We start from the raw sequence: 27,562 nt of genomic DNA on the forward strand, positions 1-27,562 counted from the left end.
ATCTTGAAGAATATGATAACATTTACTCTTATGGATAATACAAAAAAATACTAAACTAACTTTTTTTGTACATTAGAGAACAATGAATTTTACAAAACAACGAATATTTTAATAAATATGTATTTACTTTAATGCTAAAAACTTATGTTCGAAAATATTTGTTTCAGTATCAACTATAATCTTTTTTCATTAAGCAAAAACTTAATTTTTCAACTAATAGTTTATCTGAAATATTTTAGTTTTTGAATTAATGTAAAAAAACAATTAGGCATATTTAAAATCAAATGTTATTAAGCTTTAATTTTTTTATTTTCGTTACATAAACAATAAAAACTTGCTAGTTTACTATTTTATTTATAACCGGTTTTGATGAAAAATAAAATTTGAACTTGGAAAATATTAATAAAATATTTTTACCGGTTTTTTTTTTCACCGAAACCAGTTATAAATAAAATACTTAATTTTCATGTTTATTACTTTATAAACAAGCCCTTTATTAAGAGATTGAGTAAGATTCCATAATTAACACAAACTATTTTCATTATAATTATAATTATATATAATTAAAACATTATTATAACTATAAAATTTTCATTAGACTGAAAAGTATTTTAAATATGCCAAAGTACTGTTTGTATTTTAAAACAATTACTAAGTTTAACAAAGCAAAATAACTAATATTGAACGGTAAAAAAAGCGCTCAAAAAGTTTGGTCTAAGGACCCGGTGTACGAAAAACCCTTTGGTTATCGAGTTGTACACCACATGTTTTTACAGTTTCTTACGAGCTACTCCACATGATTTTTTTTTAATCATATAAATTTCTAAAAATTTAAATCTTTATCAATAATACAATCAATTAAAAGTAATGAAAGAAAACTAAACGAAAATTAACTAAATATGTGTTTAAAAATGTACTTAAAACTTTTTTAATAACATTAGAACTAAAAAAATATATACAACTTTAAATTAATTTATTAAAGGAGATAAAAACTACTAATAGCAAACATGTGAATACTTCAATGATAGGTTACAATTTTTTTAGATTAGGTAAAAATGTTATAAGCTGAAATATTTTTACGTTAAATTTAATCAGCATTTTGTGCTAAAAATATAATTTTTATATTTTCTTTGATAATTTTATTTTAACTGTTAAAACAATATTACAGTTGAATAGATAAATAAACTGTTGTGTAATTTTCTTGTAGTTTTATAAAAGTGAATTCTACCATAACTAAACTTAACTTTTATAGATGAAAACTTAGAGTCGAGTACTGAGCATTTACGCAACTTATATAAAAAAAAATAATAAATAAAAATAATAACAACAACAAATATCCTTCTTTTTTAAATAATTTTTTTGTATTTTGAATACTTGTCTGAGTCTAATACTGTAATAATAGAAAGCAAACAATATTTGCAAATATATAAAAGAAGATTTTTGTTTGTCTTAGAAAAGGAGATTTTTTATCATAAGTATGCTTAAAACAGTTATCACAGCTTATTCTAGATACTTAATTTTCTGTTGAAGTATTTACATCTGTAACTTTTTTATTTTTCTGGCATGCTAAATTCTCTGTTAAATTCTTTGTTAAATACTTCAACATGTTAAGATAATAAACTTACTAGATTTCAACTTATCAGTTTTTAAGTTGTAGGTATTTTTCAATTTGAATATTTGTCATCGTTTTTAAATAATAAATAACTACAGTAGTTAACGAGCACCATATTGAAAAATATAGGAACGGGTCAAATATGCACGAAGACACTTTTACACGAAGGGAAGTTTTCGTAGAACACAATTTAGCACGAAGAAATATAACTTATTTAACACAAATAGTAACTTATTTAAATAATATAACTTAAAGAAAAAGAAAAAAAGAAAAAACGACCGAAGGTTAGGGGTAACAGTAGTAATAAAAACAAAATAAATAAAAATTAATATTAAAAATAAAAAGAAAATTATAATACAAATTTCCAACCCGTGCAAAACTGTCTTCTGGGAAAATCAAAATACGGCAGAAGCTTTAAAAATGGCAATTCTGGAAAAAGCGTTGATTCAGTTGCTGTTTGATGAAAACTATAAAACTTCGTACGAAACTCATGGCCATCAGGTTTTAACGAGTTTTACAAATATTTTTTTTGATTTTTACGAAAAGAATTTTGAACTGCAAGCATAGTAAAAAACGTATCTGATTTTAAAGTAGACGATTTAATCAAACGCGGGTTAAAATCAAAATCTGAATTGACAGTATCTTTTACTGGAGAATGCCATGGTTACACATTAGTCGATGTACGCGATGATTTAGTAATACTTTACAGCCTTCACGGTAGGACATTCTTTTTCTCTAAATATTTTTTTAGATAATGTAGACAGGAATATTATTTCTAACTTAAAAATAACCTAGAAATCAAATCTCTAGTTAAGCTTAAGGATACTTGGTTGAATGATAGCTAGTCTACAAGGAAAATTAAAGGTAAATACATAAAATATTAAGATTTGATAGTTAACGAAGATGAAACAGATGTCCTTATAAATGTACTCGAGAAAGCAGATAGGAGAATGGGACACGTTTAAAATCCTCCCGCGATCAAAATCCACCCGCATTCAAAATTCACCCGATCAAAATCCACCCAGTCAGATTCGAGAACCGCTTACCGATCGAGATTAAGGGTTAGGGGTATTAGTGATAGTGAAAAACAAATAAATAATAAATAAATAAAATGCAAAAAACATATAAAACAAATTAATAAACAAAGAAAATAATTTTAAAAATTAGGTAAAGTTTGAACGCGGGTGGATTTGATATATAGTATACCAGGAGAATAGATATTTTATGTTCTATTTTTGATTCCGGGTATGGTTAAAAATGCTATGCAGCTAATATTTGTCCAAATTCGATTAAAGCGAACTTGAATCGTGGAAAATACACAATAGTGATTGAAATTGAAGACTGCACCAAAACTGAAGGTCGTGAAATCTGCTTAGAGTACATAAAAAATGGTGGATACAAATTTCTTTTTCGGTTAGCTGCTTCTAAACAGTGCGTTATGGACAAAAATAATTTTCGCGTAGAGCTTACTCTTTTTATAAAAAACATTTACCAAGATGTGTTTAAATTATTGTTTATTTTATATTATTTGATATAACTATTTGTAAAAGTATGACTACTTGCATTTATGTAGTGACCTAATAGATCCTAAAACTTTTGTTTCTCATTGGCTTATTCAGGTGCTTTAAGAGTTCATTTCCATATATGGTCATTGTTGTCTAGCGACGAGCAACTGCCGCAAGCGTAAAATATTCTCTTAAGTTATATAATACTTATTTCTTTTACTTTCTTTAATAAACTATTTACAAGTTCACTCTGGAAAATTTCAAAATAGCTTTGTTTTTTTAAACATAATGGTAGCTCATTCCATAATTTACTCCCTTGGTAGGCGAGCGGTTTATGACCACTCTTGTTGTTAAATCTAGGAAGAAGATAATTCAGGGTTGCCAAATGTTTTTTGCAAATTTTCTCCAGGTTTCAAAAACATCCTTAAGGTTTTTAAAAGTACACAAGTTTTGGGTCTTTTTTAGTTTAGAGTTAAGTTTAAGGTAAAAAAACTTTGTTAAATAGTATAAAAACATTGAAAAGATACTATTAAGCTACTTTAAATATGTTTTTGTAATAAAATATTTTTTTTATGATGAAAAAAAAGTTTTATCTATATGATAGATTTTGTGTCAAATTGAAATTTTACTACTTAACATGTTGAAATTGTTAAGTAAAACTTAAATTTTTTTAGGTTTCCCGGTTTTTTCTGCAACACTGTTAGTTGTTTTGCAGAAGCTTTTATTCTAGAAAAAAATTATTCGGGCACAAAATTTTTATGTGGGCTAGCTCCAGCCCGCGGGCTGTATATTTTCTATTTAGCTTACGATTATGTACTAGGATTTTGATAATTCGTTATAATGAAATAGTTTACTAATTTTCACCAAATATATCCTTGTTATAGAAATTGGGTTGAAAATATAATGCTTGCAGGTGTAATTTGGCTTGTAACTTAATTTTTTATGATAACATTATAATAAAATACTAAATAAAGGTATGATAGAAAAGGGAAACGTTTAAAAATACACGAAGACATTTTTGAACGAAGGGTCAAACATACTTGAAGGGACACTTTTGCACGAAAAAACTTTTGTACAAAGGGCCATTTCTGCACTTTTGTAAAAAATAAAATTTACATCTATTCTAATCTGAAATTGAAAAAAAAATATTTATACAACTTTAACTTCATAGCACCCTACTAACTACTTAAGCAAATTAGTGTGTATGATGATACTTTTAATCAGCTTTGTGTTCAAAAAAAACATATAAAGGATTGTCATTACTTTAGGTGAAATATTTTTTCCTTAAATCTTTGAAACAATCTTATTAAATCTGGATTTGTCATAAATCTAAAAATGTATTGTTCTGACTTTTCAGTTTAATTAAGATTGATTATAAAATTGTTTATAAGACCCTTAAAAAACAGTTGGACCAGGGGAGTGTTCTTTTTTTTGGTAACACTATTTTTTATGTTTAGTTATAGATGGTTTCTAAAACAGTTTTTAATGAAATACTTATAAAATTGAAGTAATGAATAATCAAGTATTCAATAGTTTGTTTATTATGGTGTGATTAGTATTAATAGAAATAATATTTAATTAATAATAATGTTTATTTAGTAATCTATAAAAACTTAAAGTTTAATTTTCTCAAAATAAATATTTTAAAAAGAGTGTCTTGCTCAATAAGCTAACCACGATAAGTAAATAAATTAGAACAATTTTAAAAGTCATGTAGAAAATAGTGTAAGTAAAAATTAGCAATTGGTTAAAACTTCAATATAAAACAAAGCAAATAATATTTTTGAAACAAGTACTAAAAAACTTTTAGTTAAGTAATATATGTAAAGTTTGCAAGTATTGTTAACTGTAGGTTTAAGTTCAAATTTAAAACAAAAACAAGTTACTACTATTATACAAAACTAAATAACCCTAAGTAAATAAGTTAAAAATTTACAACTTTTGATTAAAATCTTAAATACTAGTTTATTTAGGTTTAACTAATTCAAATTTTAAAACTCGAAAGGTCAATTTAAGAGTTTACTGTTTTTTTTTATTAGTGTCTTCAAAACATTAAACTACATTTTAAAAAGTTGAGATATCACTACGTTATTGTCGTGGTCGATTAGTTGAAATAACATGGTAAAAATTTTGTGAACTAAAACTTAAAAAAAAAGTATTAAAATACAAAACTCATCCAAAAATATTTGTGGGAATCAGGTTTAATATGACCTTAATGTTATTACAATACATTAAAAAGAATAAAAGTTTACTCTCTATAGATCAATTTTCATCGAGTGAATAACAAGCCCACATTAAATCAAAAGCTGAGCTGTAGACTGAACTAAAGAATTCAATAAAAATAGAATTCAAAACAAAATTCAAACTGCAAAAAATTTATATCAATCTGACTCGCTACCACAGAGTTTGGGCATCTTTACAAGCGTATTTTAAACCGACTAAAAGGGCAACTGAAATAACAATACAATAATTTAAATAAACTTTCACACACACCTCTCGTTGTTTTACTAAATTAAAACTAATATAAGTATTTGTTGATTATGATCACTTAACACAGTTTCATTTTGATATTCATGTTTACTTTGTTGGCCTTTTATGAAACTTTCCTTTAACAGGATGTATAATACGACTCATAAAAATAAAGTATTAACAAAGTATAAATTGAAGCGTATAATAACAATATTTTCTACGTATAAAAATGGTTTTCTTAGTAAGGTATAAATATCTTCTATTTTGACTAAATAAAAACTATTACTAACAGTGGCGTCCAGTGGCCTTTTTGTTAGGGGGTGATGCAGATTCAAATTTTCTAAAAAAAAAAAAACCTAGTTTAAAACTAATGATAAAAATAAGGTAGTATAAAGAAAATAAATATTAAAAAAAAGACTTTATTAGATTTGTTTGAACAAGTCTTAAATCAAAGAAAAAAATATATATATTTAAGAAAATTTTTATACCTGTTTATACCTGTATATACTCTTTCTTAACAGCTAAAATTAAAATCCAAAACAGTTTTTGTAACAGCTCAAAAATAAATTGACATAAGTAAACAAGTCTATAAAATTTTTAGTTTGATAATAAATAAATTTAAAGCTTAAAATACTTGAATAAACTTCCAAAAATTATAAATTTATGCAATTGTATAACATTAAAACTTTACATTTATGGAGTCAAAACCAAATACATTGTAAATGACTTGTTATTACTTGTCTAAAAATTTGATCCCTGAATGTTCACAGTATTATTTACTAATATAAGTAAAGTATCTTAGGATGATTTGTTTATTTAAAGGCAACCTTATTTAACAAGATTGTTAGTTTAAAAAAATTAAGTTTATTATATAGTTAAAAAATAACATTTTTATTTTTTATTTTTAATACAACTATAAGAAGCTGACATGTCTTAGTCGATTTGTAACCAGATTTACTATTCTCTACAGTTTTGTGCATAGTAAGTATAAGGCTGTATATAAAGAAACATAAGAGTTTTTAGTGATTTAGGTTTAAAATAAAAATGAGTTTTGACGTGTATTTATATAAAATCATTCAAAAAACCTTTTTATCTTTTACTATATTTTCACGAAGCCACTTTTAATAAGCTAAGTGCGTTTGCGATAGTAACGCAAGTAAACTTAAAAGACTCGAGTCGTACAACTTAAAACTTCAATTAATTTTACCGAAATAACGTTAGACATGAAAACTTTAATCTGATTGTTTTTAGTTTGAACATTACACAACTTATGCAAAACATAAAATTTCGAGCACAATATACTAATGATATCTTATGCAAAGAATTTTTTTTCTTTTATTCTCGTTTACTACACACAAAAAATGTTGGTAAAACAAGTTATTTAAAGCATTGGAAATTGAAATAGCTAGAACTATTAGCCATTTCGAAAACTTTAAATACTTTAAATTTTTGTTGTAAAATTTGGTTTTCTAAAAAACGTACTTGAAAATATACTTCTGTTGTTTCTTAAATTAAACTCCTAAAGTTAATTTTTTACACTATTAATTTTTATGGTTACCGTAATCGTTACAAATAAACGTGATTATATTGTTAAACCAATATAAACACGAATCTGAAAATAAGAACTTAATACTTTAAACAATTTTTGCTGTTTTAAGTAAACATCTGAAACCAGTTAAAATATTTTGCTCGCTGAAAACTTATACTTAGGTTGTCAATATAGTTCTATTTTATAAAACAGTAGTTTAAATGTATGTTATTATTTAGATTATGGAAATCATATCAGTTCACCTATATCAAATTATTTAACCCAAGTAAACAAACGCACAATCCACTCTGAAACTTAATGGAAATCCGAAATGTTCATATAATCTCTCGATTTTTTCAATTAGAGAAGTAAAAAAAAAGTCCATACGAATGCTTATAAAAACCTCAACTATTATAAATACTTTTTTCTTAGCAGCTAGTAAACATAACTCGTAACAACAGCAGTGTTTATCAAAATATATTTTAAATTTCAGTCAATACAATTTTAACCACTTTGTTTTTACTTTTATATAATGTTGAGTTCGAAAATTATTTACTAAAACTTAATTTTAGCTGCATTATTTTAAATATTTATTTATGTCAATTACAACTTTATAAAAATAGCAGATTTAATTTTCACTTGAAAAAAACAATGAAAAACATTTCTCAACTTTCAGAAAACTCAACCAGCTTCAACCTGATCGATCCCGATTTCAACCTTACTGTACCTGACTGCAACCTGATTTCCCCCTCCACCTTCGACACGACATTACTCCCCACCCTCCACTTCCTCATATTCGTTGTTGGCGTGCTCGGCAACGGGTTGGTTCTCCTAGTGGTGGGCAGGAGCGTTTTAGGTAGGAACAAGTACGGTTCGAAGGCGTCCGTTACCAACGTGCTGGTGTTCAACTTGGCGCTGGCCGATCTCATCTTCGTCGCCACGCTGCCGTTTCACGCCGTTGAGAAGATCAAGGTGAACAGGTTCGTTGGGGATTTGGTGATAAAATATTTTTTTATCGATTTTTTTACTTTAACAGTTGCATACGTAAAGGTTTTTTCAAGTTTAAGTTGAAGTTTATTTAACAAAAAAGGAAATAAAAAAATAAAAATTAGTAATCTAAGGACTATCGTGTACGAAAAAATCTCTCAGTCATAACTTGAAATAGATTATTTGTTTAGTAGTAGCTTTTAAACTAAACAGCTTTTATAAACTTGGCTAATTGCGATCATTATTTTACAAGGTAAAACTAGTTTTAAAGTAGTAAAAGCATACTTATTTGCTAGGTTTCTAAAATTTTAAGTATCATGAAATAATATTCATTCAATACTTGATTAAGTTATGAAAAGTATTAGAAACGCTACTTGTTTTTATATAAAACTGATAAAGATTTTTTGTAGATTGTTGCAACAAAAAAAATATTTTTATTAACAAAAAGAAAAAAGAGTGAAAGCACCTTTTAAATAAATTGATATCAAGTAGAAAAAAGTTTCAAAAATGTAACTTTTTATACAACTTCAGTTTTGTCGAGTTTTAATAGGATTTTAATGTTGAAATAAAATAATTAGATAATGGCCTTATGTTTTAAGTCAACAACTATGTCAAAATAATCAAACATAACAATTAAAATATGAATTAATAATAATATAATGATATAAATAACATGTTGTGTATAAACAAAACTCTACAATCAACAACGGTTTTTAAAGAAGACTGTTACAACAAATTTTTATTGAAACATTTTACAAGGAAACAGTAATAAGTTTAGAAACTTACCATACTCGAAGTATATGAACAAAGTTGTATATTCTTGAAACAAAAAAAAAAACTTATATTAACCAAAGAGTTATGCAAAAACATAAAAACTTAATATAAACTAATAACTTAAAATTTGAATAAGTCTAAAGTGTATATTAGCTCAAATAAGTAAAAAAAATACATTTATAACTGCAACGATAAAGTATATAAAGTATTAAGGAACAATTTCCTGCATTGCAAAACTTTGAAAAATAAAACTAAGTATACTTAAAATCAATAAATAATAAAGACACTAATGAATACTTATTTTTTAAGAAGTACTGAAAAAGTTGCTTTTAGTATTTTAAAACCAATAAACAAGTTATTTTTATTACATTAAAAAAAAAGTTACTACAAAAAATCCACAAATTGTTACTAACATGACGTGATTCTAACGGTAAAATTCTTTTTCTCCTTTTAAACTTTTATTGAACATTAAATTACTTCCAACTTCATGTTTTCTGAATTTTTTTTAATTAGTTTACAGAAACTTTCATAAAATTTCAAATTTCATTAGCTATTTCTTTTTTCTTGTCTGTTAATTTTGTTACTTATAATACTTACTTTAAATAACTTAAAAGTTAAGTTTCCCTTAAAAGATTGTAATACTGAAATTTTTTTGTTTTTAAAAAATCCATAAATACAATCTTATTAGCTATACATAATAGAAATATCTAACAAATTGAATAATTTTTTGGTGTTGTGATCTACTAGCCTTAAGTTACACATTATATCTTTAATAAATTTCTTGAGAAAAAACTATAAGTTATGCCTCTTTTTAATGATTAAAAGTTTTTCATTGTATAAATAAAAAATGCCAAAAATAATTGTAAAAACTATTTAAGTTAATTTAACATCATAATTTTTCTTTCACTAAAATCTTTCAACTAACTTAGTTTAAATAAGTTATTTCTTAAAACAGTTACTTTGAAAATTTCTATGAACGTTTATTTATATCACTTGAAGTTTAACTTATGATCAAAAATTTCTTTTTAAAAACAAATGGTTATATATTCTTAAGACGTAAATATAAATATATTTTCATTAATTCTGAAAATAATTTACTACGTTTTTACAACGATACTAGAGTTTCTAAATAAGCATAAGTTTAATACTTTTACGAAAAATTTACAAAAATAAAGAAACAATACTACGAAAATCTTTATATAAAGCTCAACATAGAAAAACTTGTTTATGTATTTAAAGATTATAATGTTTCCCAATTTATTTTAAGTAAGTTTTAAAATGAACTAAAGTGAAATAGAATGTTTTGAGAAATAATACAAATAAATTTAAAAAATAATATTTTATAAAGTTACCATTCCGTAACTGTTACCTACTGCATTATCACATTAAGAAAATTTATTGCAAAATACATTAAAACGGTTTTTATTCAAACTATAAGATAAAAGTTTGCGATTCTTTTAAATCGAAGCTGTTAAGAGAAAGCTGTGTATTAATAAAATCAATAAGTTCGATTTTAAACAACTTAAATGTTTACTGCGCATCGAAAGCAGCGAGCAATATTATTCTTTATATTTCAATTTTCATCAAGACTTGGACATATTGTCACTGTAAAAATATAAGTGAGCTTAATTCTTATAAAACAATTATAATGGCCTCAGCGTAGAATAAATTAAGGTATATTGCTAGCTTCTTACTAATTAAATGTTTTTCTATAGTTTTTGAATATGTTTTAAATTTTTTTGTATTTAAAAACTTATATTTTCAACTTATAAAAATATATTAGTTTAAAATTAGATGCTTAATATTTGTTTACTATATACTAATAAAAAAGTTTAAATATATTTTTAACTATATTAAGTTAACTTGTATATTTACGCCAATCGTAAAAACTTTAGTCTTAATTAATTTCTACGAGCCAATGAAAATTAGTTTCTATGGAAATAATTCTTTTTTAATAATTTTCTAATAGAAACCACTATAAGTTGTAAATTAGTCGTACTTCGTTATTGATGTTTAAAAAAAACTTTATAACAAACATACTTTAATGAAAGTCATACAAAATAATTACGAAGTAAAACATTTTAAATACTAAATTTTAAGTTGCAAAGTTTTAAATAACAAATAAAATCATTATGCTTAAAAGTAGTACACAGTGTTTATAAAAAAATCAAAATTGGATTTAAGTTTTTAGCTGTAGACTAATAGGTAAAAATAAATGCTTGCTAACAAAAACATAAAAAGCAACAAAAGCGCTCTGACCACTGATATTTAATAAATTGTAAAAAATCTACTTCAATGCGGTAAAAAACTTAAACTGCTTTAATTTTTCAAGATCTAATGTAAAAACCAATTTAAAACAAAATTATTACTTAATTTAATAGTTGAAACAGGTTTAATAAAAGAACTAACTCAAGAATATTTATTTCGATCGATATTCCATTTGAATAAGATTCGCTCAGCGGTGAGACTCAGTAATTTTGCAATACATATTTCTAATTACAATCTTCCGCACAGATGGATATTCGGGATGGTGGGCTGCAAGCTGGTGTCCTTCCTCACCCTGGTCAACATGTACGGGTCGGTGTTCTTCCTGGTGGCCATGTCCATCGACAGGTTCCTTGCCGTGGTGATGGCGGTGCGGGCGAGGCAGGTGAGGAACTACAGGAACGCGTTCTTGTGCTGCTTGTTCGTGTGGGTGGCCGCCGTCTCCATCGCTTCGGAGGCGCTCGTACTGAGGAACGTCGAGGAGGTTGGATAAAATGTTTTGGTTTGAATAAGTAGCACTTGACAGACATGGTGAAAAGCACTGTGCGTAGCGTTGAAAAATCGCCGGCAGTAGGATTATGAATATCTTAAATGGAATTTTTAAGCACTAAACACAGTGCTTTTTACCAAGTCTTATGTTTTGTGTTTTGTTTTAATTAGTGATGTACCGGACTCACTATCCGGGTCCGGATCCGGCCGGAAATTGCCATTTATGTCTGATATCCGGATCCGGCCGGATCTTGACATGAAAAAAAAAATCCGGATCCAGTTTCGGCCGGATTCTAATTTGAAAAAAAAGTCCGGATCCGGGTCCGGCCGGATCCTAATTTGAAAAAAAAGAAGTCCGGATCCAGGTCCGGCCGGATCCTAACAGAGATCCGGCCGATTCGGATCTAGTTAGTAAAAAAGAACATACAGAAAAGTATTTTTTCAAAAACAAACCCTGTGTAAATTAAAAAGATAATAATTTCGTCAGAAAATACGTTCGAAAATTAAACAACTATCGTGATTGGCTCAATTTGTACACGTGACTAATTTACATTTGTTTACATTTAAAGTCTGAAACAAATATTTCAGAAATGCAACTCTTTACCTATGTTGTAAAATTAAAAGCTTTACTACCAAATTGTCAACCTTATGGCTAGCTCTTCTACTGATTATTAGATTAAAGTAATTTTATACTCAGGCTAGTTTATACTCACTCTAGCTAGTTTCTTTTTTGACTTAAACAGTGTCAACCCTGCTAGTTTGAAAATTTTTGGGAATTTTTTAAAATCTAAGGCTGCCTCAGGCTAGTTTAGTTTTTTATAAAAACTCAGGCTAGTTTTAAGATTTTATGAAAAACTTAGGCTAGTTTTATTTCAGATTTTGAATGAGTTTGAGATGATCCAGATTTCAATATGTTGTAATTTTCTTGTTAGTTTTGTTCAAGAACTTGATTTTAATCGATTTTAGATTGGTAAGGCTATAGGGGGGTCCACCTTGATTTTTACAAGTTGATCTTATTTAATAGATTTTAATCTTAGCTACCAAATAATTTTTACAGCTTAAAAAAATTCAAAGTAGTCTTTGAGATACAAGGGGTCAAAGCCGGCCAGCTCAATAGCTTCCTTTAGAAGGTGCAAACTAAAAAGGCAAAAAAAAAACCCATTTCATAAAAAATCTATCTCCTCCTACAGTTTTTAAGCAATCTTATTCAAATTTTCATAGTTTACTCTTTACTAAATTTTAAATCATTAGATAGTAGGAAATTATTTTATTTTGAGAAACAATTCCCTTTTTTCAAAAAAAGGTGTTTTTTTTTGAATTTTAGACCTTAAATTTGTAAAATTCAATTATTTGAAATTTAAACACTCAAAAGCTTTTAAACTGTGAAGGAATTTTTTTTGGAAATTTGAGGTACCTAGCTTAAAAAACCTAGGAGGAAATATATTTTTAGTGAAATGGATATTTCCGCGTTTTTAGTCTGCGCATTCCATTAGGTCCCTATGGAACTCTCCGGCTTTGACCGCTTATATCTCAAAAACTACTTTAAATTTTGTAACGCTATAAAAAGCATCTGGTATCTAACATAGTATTCTATTATATAAGATTAACTTGTAAAAAAGTGCATAACCCCTCTATAGCCTTAGTTGTAAACATTACTTAAAATGTTCAATCTTGTGGCTAGCTGTTCTACTGATTATTAGCTTAAAGTAATTATTTTTTTGGTTTTCCAAAACCTCATTCTGACTCAGGAAAGTTTATAATCACTCAGGTTAGTTTTTTGAATCAAAGAGTGGCAACCCTGATATTAGCTAAAACTAGGTAATATTCTGATTGCCGAAAATCATGGAAAGTTTATAAGTTTAGAAAAAAAGATATTTTAGTGTTTTTTATTGTTCTTTCAATTCGAAGTTTTTTTTACTGTTCTTTCAATTTCAAGTTTTTTTTGTTCTTTCAATTTTAATAAAATCTAAATGTAAATATTGTTCAAAAAATTAGCAAACATACCAGCTACAATTTTTAACTGTTAATCTTAACTAGACCTTAATAACATATCATAAACTTTCTTATTATTTAATTATTTTAGCAGCACATTATTACTTTTAGTCTAAATTTTTTTTAAACTATAATTTTTCAAAATTTAAAAGTATACAGTTAGGTATAACACATATAAGATAAACTTCACACAATTATACTTAGTTAGTAGTTATTTATATAAAACTGCATTATCGTACATAGTAGTTTTTATACTACTTACATTACAAATAACTTAAAGTATTTAGAATCCGGTTCCGGATCCGGCCGGATTTTAATTTGAAAAAAAAATCCGGATCTGGTTCCGGCCGGATTCTAATTTGAAAAAAAAGTCCGGATCCAAGTCCGGCCGGATCCTAATTAAAAAAAAAAAGTCCGGATCCGGGTCCGAAATTGTGGGTCCGATACATCACTAGTTTTAATGCGTTAAAGTATTGGTTCGATAGATGAAGCGCATGAACTGAAAGACTTTGAGAACTAGTTACTTTGTAATTTTTTTTTCTGATAGATTTATGATTAAATTCTAATTAGGTTTAATCGCATTGCACAGCTTTGTAGACTATCTAATTAATTTTTTTTTTACATTTAAGTGAGATTGTGATGTGTTTTTTTAATTTAAACACTTTAAGTTGTTAGTTAAATAGATGTAGCACTCGGACTAAAATGTTTTTAGAACTTTTGTTTTTTTATTCAGAAAATTTATGTTAAAGTTTCAATTATTAGTTAAATAAATCCTGTTTAGTTATATTTTGCTGGCAAGAAAGTTTTTTTTTTAACTCAACATTAGCATTTGAATTAACTGACTCTAGAGCGCTTGCATGAAGGATTTTAAAACTAACTACTTCCAAAATATTTAATGTTCAAATTTTTTAAAGTAGTTAAAACTAACTTGATGTTTACTATTTTTTGCTAGCTATTACGAAAAAAGTTTTTCGTTATTTGATAGTGTATTTAAATACAAATTATAAGTTTTACAGTTTAAAATGTGTAAACTTATGGAAACTTAAGCTGAAGAATTTCAAATGTTTATATCTCAACTTACAAACTCATTAATCAATAATTTTTCAAACAAACAGCCAAGTAGCGAGGCTGTTTGCAGCAAAGGGTCAGAAACTAAACTTTAAGAACGGTTATTATAACATTCAACTAAAATCCAATAATTCTGTTTTATTAAAAAGAAAAGCTTAAATGTGTAATTTTACTAAATACATAAGTTGATATATTCCAGGGCTAAAATTTTGACTTTAAACGTTTTAAAAACAGTTTTTTTTTTGTAAGTAGAGTAGATTTTAAAAATAAAACGTTTTATTTAGTTTTAGCTAGTAAATATCATACTTTTTGGCATTGAAATTTTCTAATAATCCTAAATTAGAAATGGAGAACAATTGAAAATTATAAAAAAATTATGAAAATTTTAATTGATTTAACGGAAAAAATCTGATTCAAACGCATTATAACATAGTTTTCTTTATATTTTGATAGGAAATACCGAAATTAAACTATAGAATACAGTAAAACAGTATTTATTGAAAAATCTTCCTGCAAAGTACAAACTAGCCTTTATAAAAATAAACGTTTGTAAGGTTGTTTTAACGTTTAATTTTTTTTAGCATAGAACAAAAATGTTTTATCAAAAGTAAATAATAAATGCTTATTTATGAAAAAATAGTTTACATATTTCCAAACTAAAAGTAAGTTTTTCAACAGGAAGCATTAACATTAATTTAAACTAATAACGGGCTTTTACTACTTCTACCGTTAGCACTAGTTTAAATTCAAACAAGATTATTCAAAACTTTCACAGTTAAAATTTGCGTGGAACTCGAATGAAATAATTGCATTTCCGAAGTCCTTTTATTTTTCTCTGCTCTGTTATCAGCTTTGTAAATCTATTCTAATGAAATTTCTGCCGCATGTTAAACTTTGTTCAGACATTGAGTTTAGTGAAATATTTATTTTTTATTTTTTATGTATTTTGTGTAAATTGAAAATATTTCTTTAAAAATGTTTCGTTTATATTCTTCTATGAAAAAATTAGCTAATCTCTATGAGCTAATATCACATGGTTATATAATTCAGCAGTATAGTGAAATTAAACCTTGCAAAAATAATCAGTTCGATATTTTTCAGTTTCTTAAGAGTGGACAGAACTTTTCTATATATTCATTATCATGTCAGTATCTTTTATTAGTCTACTGCAGTTGATTTACAAAAAATAAATAAACAACTATGAAAAAAAATAGTTTTGTGCTATAAAACAAATTTAGAAATATGAGTATTTTTAATTGAGAATAAACATGCTTTTCATTCCTCACTAAGTTCACGATCTAATGTAAAAAAAAACCTTTAGGAACATTGTTGAGTATATTTAAAGTTAAATTTTGGCTAGTTCAAATAAAAGAACTTATAGCTATAAACAAAATTTAACTACTGAACATTTACCAGAAAAAGTAGTCGTAAACTAAATCAATAGTTTCAAAAATACATAGCAAAATCTGAAATGTGCATTAAACAATGTGGTACTTAGGGATTATAAACAATTTTTCATAAAGAAACTATAAAACAAAAGTATATGAGAAGTTTACTTTTGACTGTTTATATTGATAAAAAACTATTCAGTCTTTTAATACGTTTTATACGTCAAAAATTTTTACATTCACGAAAGTTCAATACGTGCTTATTCGTTAGTTTACAAACTATTCAAGGCAAAGTTATTGCTTTTTAATAATTGAACTCTTTGAAAAAGTTAGTTTTATTACAAGTATATTACACTTGGGTATGAATTACCTCAAAGACTGCAACATTTAAAAGTTTTTATGTGACATTTAACACTATAAAAATAAATAGAACACAATAGTTTGACATGTTAGCAATTCACATACTCTATACGATTTTTTTTAACTTTCTTCCCAATCCATTAAACTAAACGATGTTCAACGTTGCTTTTTAATATTAGTTTGTAGTTATATAAAATCTAGTGATACAATAAAAACTGTATTGAACTGTTGTTTGTTAAAAACCGCTCATTAATAATACATAACTGGTATGCCAACATACATACACTTAGATTAATTCTTTATGAATAAATTATTTTCTGAAATTCCATTTTATAATCTTACTTAAAGTCTGTCAACTTTTTTTTTCAAATAAATTTTTTTCTGACATAAACAACTGCTTATATAAAATACTGTTCAATCACAACTTTAAAAATCCAAACAGTTTTGTAATAGTATTTAGAGTACATAAAAAATTGTTGTACTTATAAGGGTTATACTCAAAATTTAAAAATCTGAAGTAACTATCAACTATGATGTTTTTAGTTTATAAAAATGATAAACACTAAGATATTCTTGTGTTTAAGAAACTCTTTTTCTTTCTGAATAAATCCCTCAATTTTGGTAAAAACAAACATTTACTTCTTATAGCTTCAACTTCTTTATGTTCAAATTTTAACTACACTTTTAATAGTACTTTAGGCTATTTTTCAATGTTTTACACATTAAGTTCTGGTTTCAAAAGTGATTTTTAATAAAAAGAAAGTATACAAATAATTAAGTCATTTTTATCAGTTAGAAAATCTTATATTACAAATTTTTTTGTTATAAATTTGTTTGAGATAAATTTAACATTTTAAAACGAAATAAAAACTTTATATTTACTTTTTGATAAAATTAACGACTTGCATCTTATAACTTTTACTGAAGAACAAATTACATATGCCTAACAACTTAAAAAAAATTTACAAAAAAATACGAGCAAAGATCGAATAATAAGAATCTTTAACTAGATTTTGCAAATCTGCAACATAACATTTTTTATCAATATTCAGTTTAAACGCACACAATATCTCAGTCAAAAAGTATATTATATTATAAATGTATTTTAAAACACAATCGTTACAAAACAAATAAAACAAAAATTAATATTTTTTTTTTAATTAAAAGATGATAATATACAATAGTTCATTCATAACCAAAAAACAAAGATAAAAATAACTAATTTAAATTTCACTAATATGCTACCAAACATGCCCTGCCCACTAAGTTTTGTTTTAAAACTTTTTATTTTATATACTTTAACTTATTTTGTTTAAGAAAAAAAAACAGTTTTTTGATCCAACTCAATTCAGCTGCGATAGGAAAAGCGCTTTTTGCCAATAAAATTAGCTTTTTAATTTGTAAAATAAAGACTGAACACAATTATATCAAAAAAAATTAATTCAAAATAAAAAACTCTCAGATCCATCCGGATTGCGGGCTGAGGTGCACGTGGCAGTTCTATGACGTCACGTGGATGAACGTCCACCTGTTCGCCAGGCTCTTCATCGGCTTCTTCATTCCCATCCTCATCATCTGCACCTGCTACCTGGTCATATTCGTCAAGCTGCAGAGGAGAGCTTCGAACAGCGAGATGTCGCTGGGAGCCACCATACTGTCCAAGAAGCAGAACAGGGTAGGTTCGCGTTAAAGTTGCTTTCAGTCACTAAAATTAACAATAAACTTTAGGGACACATTCAAAATCCACCCAGTCAAATTCAAGAACCGCTTACCGATCGAAGGTAAGGGTTAGGGGTAACAATAACAATAAAGTCAAAAAAAAAAGCAAAAAAATATATATATAAATAAAGAAAATATAAAAATATCGGGTGGATTTTAAACGCTGGTGGATTTTGATGGTATACCAAAATTTAGTACCGATTTATAATAACAAGTTATATGAATTAAATTGCAGCATGTTAACTTATTTTCAATTTATTTTATTAAACAGAATTATTATAGGATAGAGATCAATTTCAAATTGACTTAAAACACTTCAGTTTAGAAAGCTGAATGAATTAGAATTTTTAATAAATAGCAATCGTTAATTTTCTTTAGTAATATTGTAAATAAATAGAACTGTATGTTTTATTGACTTATTTTCAAAGTTACCTAGAAACTATAACTAAAGTTAATTCGGACCAATTATTCATAACATATTATGAAGATAGAATCGAAGGGTATCAAATTAACTATATAGACAGTAAACTTTGTTTTAGTCTTTTTTGTTAAGTAAAAATATAAAAAACAACATTCGGTGTTTTTGAAAAGCATTTTAATAATCGTAAAACTTTTCTTAAACTGTTTCAAACAGAATTGTGTTTTAATTTTATTTTTTCAGCTTTCAAAACATCAAAACCAGACTTAATCAAAAAGCTTAAATCATATACCGATCATTTACTAAAGTATGAAGTAAATTTATAAACGAGTAGTATAAAACTTTATTTTAGTACTATATTGTACAAACATTTATTTGGTATTAAATTGCTGCTTGTTTTATCATAAGTAAGGCTTAATTTGATATAACTAATGCATCTCAAACAATTGAGCTTCTGTTCTTAGAACTACTTACATTTATTAAACACTTCGTCAATGGCGCTATCTATAGTACATAGAAACGTCATTAGTTTTGTTAAATCAATTACCTTTCAATTTTGGTTTTTATAAAACTAAATCTAAAATTTAAACTTAAAATACATTAACATATTGAATTAACTTTCTTTTAATGCATAAAACCTTCTTTATACCTCTCAATTATTAAAATTATTTATTTTTTTATGATTGTTTTTAAGGTTACTAAAATAATAACAGCAGTCTGTAATGCGTTCATCATCTGTTGGTTACTAAAGAATATAGTAAAGTTAAAAATGAATGTTGTACAAGTTATTCTTAGGACTAAATTAAACATGTTTTTTTTTTTTTGTTACTTAATTATACGTTTTTAAACTAAAGTTAGACTTTCAAAAAGTAATCTTAACAATATTTGAAATAATAGTTGTAATATACTATGCAAATCAAAATCAACGGAGTTCTTAATAGGTGTTAGTACTTTAAAGAAAAGCACATGTTTTTATCTTCTTATTTAAGAGCACTTAAATTATTAAAAACTCCGTCGAATTCGCTGTTTATAGAACATGGAAACTTTGTTACTTTTAATAATCAAACACTTTTCAAATTCAACTTTTTATAAAAATAAACCTATAACTTTATTTTTTTGAAACTATTTTTTGTTTTTTAGCTTAGAATAGATTAATATAACAATTTACTTAAGTTTAATAGATATGTAAATTTTTAAACACATTAATTATTAAAACAATTTATTTTATTATTATTGTTTTATAGGTCACTAAAATGATAACAGCAGTTTGTAGTGCGTTCATCGTCTGTTGGTTACCCAACGTAATTGTCAACAGTTTATTTATGGCTAAAGTCAAGCTCAACTTAAGCGTTAGTTTATACATATTAAGTATTTTGTTCTTTTTATTGCAATCTTAAAAAAATTGTTTAACGTTCAATTTCAGCTATTAAAGATTTTCAATAAAATGTTTGAGCATTTATAATCAGCAAAATTTTTTCATAAAAGTTAAATGATTTTTGTAAGTATAAGCTAAGAGTACTTCTATATGTTTTTTGAATTACAACAAAAATAGGAAGCTCATACTTTTTTTAAGTGGTAACTTACTTGAAATTTATTCAAACATTTTTTGTTAAATATTTTTTTTTTATTGTAAGAAATTTATATTAATACATAAAATATTCTTTAAACAAGTTTGAGTAGTAACTATTACAATTTAAAACTTGTATAGCTTAAGTTTAATGTATTACTTTGGTTTCCATAACTATTTGTTAACCATCAGTTTTTTATATTACTTAAAAAATTAGTAAACCACTAAAATGGATTTCTATATAAAAAACGTTTGCACCTTCCAAAGCTTGTTTGTGGACGTAGACATACGCCGAGTAGTCCAAGAGTTTTGTCTAACTCTTCTAGATGAAGTTTCAGACGTTCAAAAAAAAATTTATATTAATTGTGCATACAAAACAGTAACAAATTTAGTCATTATTTTCGGTCGAAGATTTTGCTTGAAATCATAAAACAAAAACTGTAGAATGTGTAAAAAGGTGTAATTTTAGATTTGTGCTTTTCTTAAGTAAATCTGCATACTAGACAATTAAAAAGATAAACAAATTTTAATATTTGATAACAAAAGGTCTATTTTTTTTTTTTTTTTGAAAACAAATTACCTTGAAGGACTTAGATAAGTGTTAAATTTACTAAAATTATCCCTATTATTACCTGCCTACTAAATTTGACTATAACTCAATTCATTGTCTAAAATTCATTGGTTAAAAAAAATAATGCAATTTACTTATTTAAATTTTGTATAAGCTTCAAGTTGGTTTGATTGCTACCTTTGTTGACTAAAAATTATTTGTCAAATTTAAGTTTATGCATATCAAAACCTCTTTTCAGAATTTTTCCTAACAACTGTAGCCTAAAAAAAAAAAAATTTATAAATAAAAGTTAACTTTTGATTTTTTATGGTTGTTGCTGTTTAGTTTAGTATTTTGCGTCAAAAACTTTTATTTTTGCACCTTTTTTAATTACATCTTTTCTAGTTCTGATTTTTTTTCTTTCTCTTTATTTTAAAAACTGCCTTACTGTTTAACAATGAACCGATATGCAAAAAAAAACAATCCATAAAAAAACTATTTACAATCTTTAAAAACCTTAAAAGTAATACTCCATGACTTTTCAAAAGTTTGTTGAAAGAAAAAATAAGCGACAATTACAACTAACATAAAAAGTTACGATTTGGCAAAAAATAAAAAACATATCACAACATTTTAGTGAACAACTCCAATAATAAAGTATTGTTTACAAAGAAAAAAATATATAATTATTTGTTAAAAGTTTAACTTTATATTTATTGTAGAGAGACTGATTCTGTATTTCAGTCCTTAATCCACTAATAAGCTTCTTTTTCTTGAAATTTAACATTTAAACGTAGCTACATGAAGTTTATATCATTAATATAAGCTTTTAAACTTAATGTGTATTTAGATAACTTATTTTTTGTCTTTATATACAGGATAAAACAATCAATTTAAACTTTAAAACATTTCGTTTAACTTTCTAATAACATGATAGATAGTTGCTTGACACACTGCAACATTGGTCGTAATTTCTTTCCAACGTTGCATGTAAGCCTATATAGATTTAACGCGCTCTTACTTTACATTTTTTGTTATTTCGTACTTTACTGTCCTTGAAATATAAGCTTTTTAAAACAGAAAAATATCTTTTTTGGAAACTGTTTGTCTAATATTTTTTCTCAACGAAGCTTTTTATTTGACTGCGGAATTTTCTATAAGGATTTTTACAATTTTTTGATAACAAACATAGAACAAACTTGTCGTGGACAAAACTTTAAACTGTGTCCGAGTGGTGTGCGTCTCGATAACCGAAAGTTTTTTTTTTGTACACTAGGTCCTAGGACTAATTACTATGAGCGCTTTTATTTGTTTTCCAACTAAAAATAACATTTAAAAAAATTACATTTAGACCATAATTTATTTTGAAGTACAAAGATAAATAAAATGTTACCTTTTCTTTTATCAATTTTTCTTCTTTTAAAGATTTTAAAAACCTTTATTTAATTAATAGTAAAAATTTTATGTTCTTACTTCAATTTTCATAAATATTAGTTTTTCACTAAACATATGTTTAATATTATTACTAAAAATTTACTTTGTTTTAAGAAGTCGAAGTGTAGTCTCAAAGTTATTGATATTACTACTTGATAAGTTTAATAAATTCTAGTCTCAAACACTTTTTAAGAATTAAGCAAACTTTACAACATTGTTTAATTTAGTTTATGAATTTTAAGTTTAGCTTTGTAATACAACTTTCTGTTTTAGTAACTGTATAAACTTAAATGCCCAGCAAATTTAAATGAAAACTGTCTTGATTATTTGACGTTAAAGTTTTTGACATGTATTGATTTATGAAATTTAATCAAAGAACAGTACTTTGAATTAAGCAGTAATTATAAATTATAGATAAATATCAAAGTTTCAAAAGTGAATTAATTGTATGTTAATTCTAAGATAAACACTCAATCCATAAATGGCTAATTTTAAAACTCAAGTAAAAAAATATTTTTTTTCAAAATATAATACAAAAACTTAGATAGCGTTCTTAAAAATCGTTGCATAAAACATTAATTTTTTGTTTAGTTAAAAATAACGTTGCATAAACTGTTTAATATAGTTTTTAACTGATTGTTTTTCAAAGTATCATTTTACTTAAACGATAAAATTTATCAGCTTTTTATATCGAAAAAAAAACAAAAAAATTATATCTTTTTTTTTCTCATTCTAGAGTTTTGCTACGATTAGCTTAGTTTGCGGATTTTCTAATTCGGCGATCAATCCAATCCTGTACGCGTTTATGAAATCTGATGTAAGAGCGGAAATCAGAAAAATTGTTAGTTGTTCTTGTGTTAGTTCATTTTGTATAGTTTGTTAGTTATTAATAAAATGTCTTGTTTCAAATTCTTTTTATTAGAAAGTAATAATGAAGTATACTAAGCTGTAATTTGAAAAATATATTTATAACATTTTACATTGTAGTCAGTATATAAATAGCTAAGTTATAAAGATAAATATCAAATATTTCTATAACCTAAAACAATTACTATAAAGAGTTAATTTTAGTTTAATGTAGTACATTACGTTTAGATCTTGTATTTTAAGAATATAATTTTTACGATTTAAAGTAAAATACTTTTTTAACTACAACTTATGTAATCATCTGTAACAAACAAACGTCTATAAGTTGTCTTTTTTAATAATAAAAAACATAAAAAATTAAGTTTAATATTTTTTGGCGAGTCATAAGGCTTCACAGTGTCGACTTTTTAATTAAGTTTACTAGCTTGGTAACAAGGTTATGCTTCAAATAAAAAATCAATATTTACTTCATGGATCATAATCTTGTTTGCAGAATGTATAAAATATTTGTGATTTTTCAATCGTTAAGCAAAAAAAAAAGAAAAACTTGTTGAGTAATAGTAACCATAAACCCGTGAAACATTTGAAAAAATTCTAATGTGCATTTTTTCTAAAATTAAAAAAATAAAAGTTTTCGTAAACTAAAACAATGATGTGTTTATGTTTTAAAGTTAACATGGTGCTTATTCAAAAACAGATCATTAACTTTTTTTTGCTAAGTGTTGTAAAGTAACTTACCGACCAGAAACTAAAATTCTACGTGAAAATTAAAGTATCTTTAAAATCTAAAATATGAATGTTTTATACATTTATTTAATTGTTAAAAAAAAAGCAGAACGCATGTTTAAAACTAGCTAAAAATTGATTTAAAAAGCTATGAAAAAAAAAGAAAGATTGATTAACATTTTATGAAAAGTACACTGGTTTTTGCTTAAATTGATCTCTTTTTTGCTTACCCGGCTATACTTAAGATTAATCTTATTAGTATTATAACCTTTGTTGTAACTTTGAATTTTTTCGCGTTTGAAAATCCTGTTACAACAATTAGAAGCGAGTACGGTGAAGCTATCTTTTTATAAAAAGATAATAAAGTTTTTGACGTTGTATTTGGTATTTTATAACTATTATTTAATCAAGTATGTCAACTTTTGTTAACATAAGCTAAAACTTAATAAGGTTTATAACCTGCGAAAAGTATTTAAGAAAAACTTTAGTTTAAGTAAGATTTATTTAAAAGTCTAATATTAAAACGACTATGAATATTTTTAAAAGTTTTGTTTTTTTAAATTTAATAAAACTAGATATCAAACATTTTTATTTCGTGCACTATTTAGAGTTACTTAGTTACATTATACTAAAAAATAATTTAAAATTTATACTGCTACTCGCAGGTGGCTGCAAATGTAAAAAAAAAGTAATTGTTATGCATTCACAAAAAATATAATTTATATTTATATAGTCTGTACGGCAAACTTTAGTTTTTACTAAACAAAAAACACAACAATTTTGCATAAGAAAATTTTTTTTTTCAATTTTAACTAATATTAAATATAATTAAATTATACATTACTGTCGGAACATAGTCATAAGGAAATAAAAACAATAAATTTCATTTAAGTTTATTCTTAGCGATCATAAATAATACTATAATTTTAAGCCTAATTTTTTTTACGTATACTAGTTTTACCTAATTTTATTAATTTTATGAAAAATTTTGTATAAATTTTTATTTTTGTAAACATTACATCGTTTTTATACACCAGTTGCAACATAAAACTAAACTCACTAAGACACTTATTATTGATTTTTATCTTTTGAGCAAATGTTTGATATAAACCATTTTACTTTTTATAAATATTTTTTCTAGTTAAGCTTTTTTTAAGTTTAACAAAACTAACAAAGCCTTTAAAGCTTCTTACATTAGTTGTAATTAAACTTTTTTAGTTTATTTTTAGTTTATACTTTTGGACATTTTATTTTATAAAGTTGGTTGATTATTTACATAGTACTGGAAAGGTTTTATCAAGTTTTTTTATTGTAGGTAAAAGCAACTTTTTAAATCTTAAAATTTAAAAAAAAATTACTGACTTTGTATAGAGAAAAAACAATATATTAATTTTAATATTTTAAAGTTTAATAGTGACTTATAACTTTAACACTACAGATATTTCAAAATTTTTTAAATTTTAGAATTTCCTTTTTTGCTTTAACCTTAAAAGAACTTAAAAATATACATAAATATAATAATTATGAAACTAGGTGTCTATTTTTTAAAATCAACTGCTTTATAAAAATAGTTTTTTAAATATTTTAGTTCGATACAGTTTACATTATGACATTATTTAAAAACATGATTTTTTTAAATTATGTTTTTAACTATGAACAAAAATTACTTTTATTAGTATATTATCATACTACAATAAAGTATTTTGTATGTGCATTCTTTTATTTTTAAGCTATTACAAACTCTATAGAAAACAATTATCATGTGGTAGAACAAAAAATACATAAAAAAATACGCATTTTAAGATAAATTTAAACAATATCTTTAAACAGTTAAATGTTTGTTTTACGAGTAGGTTGTTAAAAAAGTACATGATAAGTTTTAAAAAACTTTTATAAAGTAAAGCTATTTTAGAATACATAAAGTTATTTTCGTCAATGTAAGTTTGTACACATGTGTAAAAATATATGTGGTAAAATTATTTAGAAAATTATCAATAAAGTATTCTTGCAGCAATTTAGGTTAACATAAACAAAACATTAATAAAAGTAAAAAAAAACCTATATTAATGTGTTTTTTATAAATTATTCGGATTATTTAGCTAAAAAAAAATAAACGTAGATTTTTGTAAAAGTTTAGATTCAAAAAAGCTTTATTAATAGTCTACAGACAATTAAGTGTATTGATCGCTTTTACTTTATTTTTGATTGATCTCTGAAAACAAAGAATCTAAATAAAATTTTAAATTGAATGCATTATAGCACATAAAACTATCAAAACAGCCGTCTAGTATTTTGAAGAAAATAATCAATGTGATTGTATATTTAGTTTTTGAGTTTTCAAAACTAAACTAAACTTTTCGCAGTTATAGTTTTACTTGGTGAAATATTTTTTATAGAGTAGTTTAATCAAGAGCTATTTATTAAAAATAAGTATCGTTTGTTTTTTGCGATAGGTGAACGAGTATTTCAACAAGTTTTGTGGAGTGACAGTCAAAGTAGCTGCAGGTCAAGACGAACAACTGCGACGCCTCAACACGGGAAAAAGCTTCAAACTTAATGAAAAAGTAAAGTAGGTTTAAAAACTAGAATTTATACATTTTAGTTTACTTTAACTACTCGGTAAAACCGTCGTTGTTTTTTACATTTTTTAGTATTTTTGTTTTTTTAAAAACTGATTTAAACTGATAAAGTATGTTTTTAGACATGTAGATTTACATTTTTTGTGTTTAAAATGACAGTTTTTGATAAACAGAAAATTAACAAAACTGTATTATTTTTAAACTCATGATGTTTAAATTACACAGTTTCAAAAAATTACAACTAAAACTTTATGTTCACATACTTTCTTAAATTTGTTTTCGGTTAAAAAAACAAGTAAAAAAGGAAAAAGTTTATCATAAACTAGTAAAACTTTAATAAATTTGCATTCGTACGTAAAACATGACGACGCCTAAGTTCTGCTTAATATGTCGACCGATTGAGCGGAAAAAAAGTGATAACGTTAAGCACACTCAAAATATTATTTTAATAAGCTCTCTATAAGGAGCTATTGTTTGTCGCATTTCAAGCGTTTAGTTTAAACTTTCTGAAATTTTTGAATATTTTAAAGCCAAATTTTTTCAAAATGTAATTTTCCACATTTTACAAGTGAAGATTGTATAGCTTACAACATCAAATATATTTAATATAACTTAAAAGGATACCATGTATTATAAACTATAACTTATGCTCTTCTTCGATAATTATTTTTTGATATTTAACGTAAAAGAGCTTTTTATCATTTTTTAGATTATTGAACTGCTTTCAAACTTTTTAATTAAAATTTTAATTAACAAAAATCAAGAATGATGATAAAGTGTAAATAATAATTAAATATTAACATTTTATTTTTTAATATTTTCACAAAACTTTAAAAAAAACACTCAGGTCTAATAGAAAAACAAAACCTTCAATATCAGATGCTCAGACAACGCTCACTGTACTTACAGAATTTAATGAAGGATAGTCAGTAACTTCTGTGAATAATCGTCGCTAAAATTTTATATACCAAGTCTATAACTGAAGTAGCAGAACCAGGAGCAGATAGCGCACCGGCCGCAGTCAAGACCAGGTTTAACCTTCCGCAGCAAGCCAACAAAAAAGGCAGAGCATCAGACTTACAGGGAAATGATAATGATGAAACAAAAACGTACACTCGCAGGTGTATACACAACTACGTTCGTGATACTACGAGGACCACCTCTCAATCACTTTTGTAGCTTGAATTATGTAGCTTAATGTATCTTGAAGAATATGATAACATTTACTCTTATGGATAATACAAAAAAATACTAAACTAACTTTT

The 27,562-nt window shown here is 25.3% G+C and overlaps 1 protein-coding gene across 1 annotated transcript; it reads left to right on the plus strand.

Annotated features, from left to right (window-relative positions):
- Positions 1 to 7,765: 7,765 nt before the first annotated feature.
- Positions 7,766 to 27,476, plus strand: LOC145844908 (somatostatin receptor type 5-like). Its single transcript, XM_082952328.1, has 6 exons — positions 7,766 to 8,094; positions 11,390 to 11,624; positions 17,900 to 18,112; positions 22,862 to 22,966; positions 26,172 to 26,282; positions 27,270 to 27,476. Exons 1-6 carry the CDS (start codon positions 7,766 to 7,768, stop codon positions 27,474 to 27,476), a joined length of 1,200 nt encoding a protein of 399 aa, XP_082808454.1.
- Positions 27,477 to 27,562: the final 86 nt, after the last annotated feature.

The sequence above is a fragment of the Thalia democratica genome, chromosome 9, assembly GCF_965202585.1.
Source record: "Thalia democratica chromosome 9, ktThaDemo2.hap1.1, whole genome shotgun sequence".
NCBI lineage: Eukaryota > Metazoa > Chordata > Thaliacea > Salpida > Salpidae > Thalia > Thalia democratica.